At 37.5% G+C, this 2518-nt stretch overlaps 1 protein-coding gene across 1 annotated transcript; it reads right to left on the reverse strand.

The window, feature by feature from the left end:
- Nucleotides 1–1414: 1414 nt before the first annotated feature.
- LOC101706292 (melanoma-associated antigen 4-like) lies at nucleotides 1415–2065 on the reverse strand. Its single transcript, XM_004835800.1, has one exon. It carries the CDS (start codon nucleotides 2063–2065, stop codon nucleotides 1415–1417), a length of 651 nt encoding a protein of 216 aa, XP_004835857.1.
- Nucleotides 2066–2518: the final 453 nt, after the last annotated feature.

The following is a 2518-nucleotide window of genomic DNA, read 5'->3' on the forward strand; positions in this document are numbered from 1 at the left end:
ATGCATTTGTAAGTGATCACTTACAAATCAGCATCATTCAAGGATAAAATAAGTGAAATGATGCACAAATATACAGATTGTTTTCCTAACAAATACTCTATTTGTGGAATTTACATGAGACCAAAAAGAAAATCTAAACTATCAACCTACTGTTAAAGCTGCATTGAAATATATTTCTTGCAGTGGTGCCATTGATAAATAAGATTAAATGATTTATAAACTTCCAAGTATCATGGCTGAAAATGTGGTAAAGAAGTTACTATAAAAGGCTTTAGTTTATTTAATAAAAGATCTCTGATTCAATATCTTTTCTGTTTGTTTTCAATTTTAACAATTAATGTGACACCAAGAAATCTTTATGCTAATATTATAGCTCTTTATCTGTCTTAATGAATAATTCATTCCTAGCTGAAAACTTAACTATATCATGTTAACTGGGTATGAATGAAATTTTGAAGTGCAACTCAAGTTGAAAGAATTTAACATTGAAGAGAATTCCCATAAACCATCAAAAATGCTGTGCTGGCAATATTACCTAGCACTCAAGTGTAATGGCTTCACAGTAAGCTCATGTGAGATTCCAAATTTTGTTTCTTTTCTAAGACAAATTGATGTATTTTCACACTGTGGAAGTGACTACTTTGACCTCTACATATCTAAACCATTATGCACATTATTTTCAGCTGCAGATTAAGAACCTGGGCAGTCACTGGACAGATATTTACTCTGTCAGTGTTCTTTCTTTTTTTTTTCAGGTATGCAATAAATTTAATAGTACAGATCAACAGGAGAAAAGAAATATGCAGCAGCCAATATTTGATTTTCATCCTTATCACTTTTTCTAAGGTCCTTCTAACTTGATGTAAACTTACAGTTTTCAAGGAAATTCCTATTCTACTCCCATTTTATCATAAATAAATTGAATAGTTTTTCTGTTTGTAAGATAAAAAAGGAAAGATTGTTATATTTGAATGGAAAAGGCACTCCATTTGTGATCAATGTCACCCAAAATCACATTCCCATCAGAAAACACAAACATCAACATCACAAAACTAAAAATACACAGGAGATGAATACCATTCAATAAATATGCAAGCTACTTCAGTCTCCCCGAAAAAGGACCAATACTTCAAAAAACCATAAAGAAGAGATCTGTTCATTTCCAAGTAACCCAAGTAGAAGAGACAGCAAGGTGCTATGCGTGCTACTTTAGCCCTCCCCTGGCCCTTCACTACTTAGAAAACTGCCTGCTCTCCACAGAGACTGAAAATGGGCCTCATTTCTTCTTGGGGGAGAATAAATTCACTGTCACCTTTGAGCAATATGCCCTGTTTCTCAGGAACCCTGGCTCTATACCTAGTTGTGCTTGCAAACCTCTTCATATAGTTCTGGGTAAGACTTGGAATCTGTTCCATTAAGATGGGCCATATGAACCTAGGAGTTTCACCTTGCTGGTTTCAGCATGGGCCCTTAGACCCCGCAGGAACTCATAGCGAGCAGGATCACTGTTAGGAATCTGCTGGTACATCACGTACTCTTCCTGTACTAAATCCTCAGTGATGAATTTCCAGGCTTCCTCAAAATGAATACTCCTAGACTGAGCTAACATGTCCCATCTTTTCACTTTTTCAGTTAGGTCCTCCTCACTGATACGGTTGCCCTCTGTGAAGATTAGAGACAGGACAAATATAATGATGTCAATTTTGAAAATGATTCTTTCAACATTGCCATCTAGCATTCCACTGTATGTAAGACCCAAAATGGGGACTAGCTCATATGTGTTGCCAGAGAGATTCACTTTCCTGATTTTAATGCCAAAGTCCAGATACATGGACTCACAGGGTTCCCAAAAGTTCAGAGGGAAGTTGTTACGGTAATCATGGGGCAGAACATGCAGCATTTCTTTCATGGTGACCTGCTCCTTCTTTTGATACTTGTGGAGCAGAAATGACACCAACTTACATAAGTTGGCATTTAGGAGCACATTTTGCAGGATGTGAGAGAAGCGTGCATCCTGCGAGAAGCTTGAACCCTCACAAGATTGACTCCTTTGACTGGAAGCCATGAGGACAGCAAGAATTTGCTGAGGATCAGAGGCCTTCAAATCTCCAGTGCTGGAAAATAGAGTGCTGAGCAATAGCAATTCATCTGCTCCAAGAATCCAAACCCAGATTTTGAAAAATCACAACTGAGACTTCTCCACTGCACAGTGCAAGGCTAGCAACAGAGAGAGGAATGGGTTATTGTCAGAGTCTCAACCTGGAATGTGGCCTTCTCTCTCACCGTCAGCCTGTCAGTGTTCTTTTTGTTATAGAAGAATCCTTTTGTGTTTAAGAATCCCATCACTGAAAATTTAAATGTAGAATTAACAGACCCTTTGCATCCTAAAACTCCAGTTGATGAAATGGTGGTCACACTTCTTGAGGAAAAAGCTAAACCTTGTAAATCATGTCTCAAAGTCTTAAAAACATTTGACACAATCAGAATATCTGCCCTTCCTGAATCTGTAATCGGAAAT

This window comes from Heterocephalus glaber, unplaced genomic scaffold (assembly GCF_053883595.1).
Source record: "Heterocephalus glaber isolate CG9 unplaced genomic scaffold, H.glaber_assembly_v1.0 deba00000122, whole genome shotgun sequence".
Lineage (NCBI taxonomy): Eukaryota > Metazoa > Chordata > Mammalia > Rodentia > Bathyergidae > Heterocephalus > Heterocephalus glaber.

Bases quoted from the DNA above. Each gene is read 5' to 3' on its own strand.
- LOC101706292 (XM_004835800.1), bottom strand. From the start codon at position 2,065: ATGGCTTCCAGTCAAAGGAGTCAATCTTGTGAGGGTTCAAGCTTCTCG.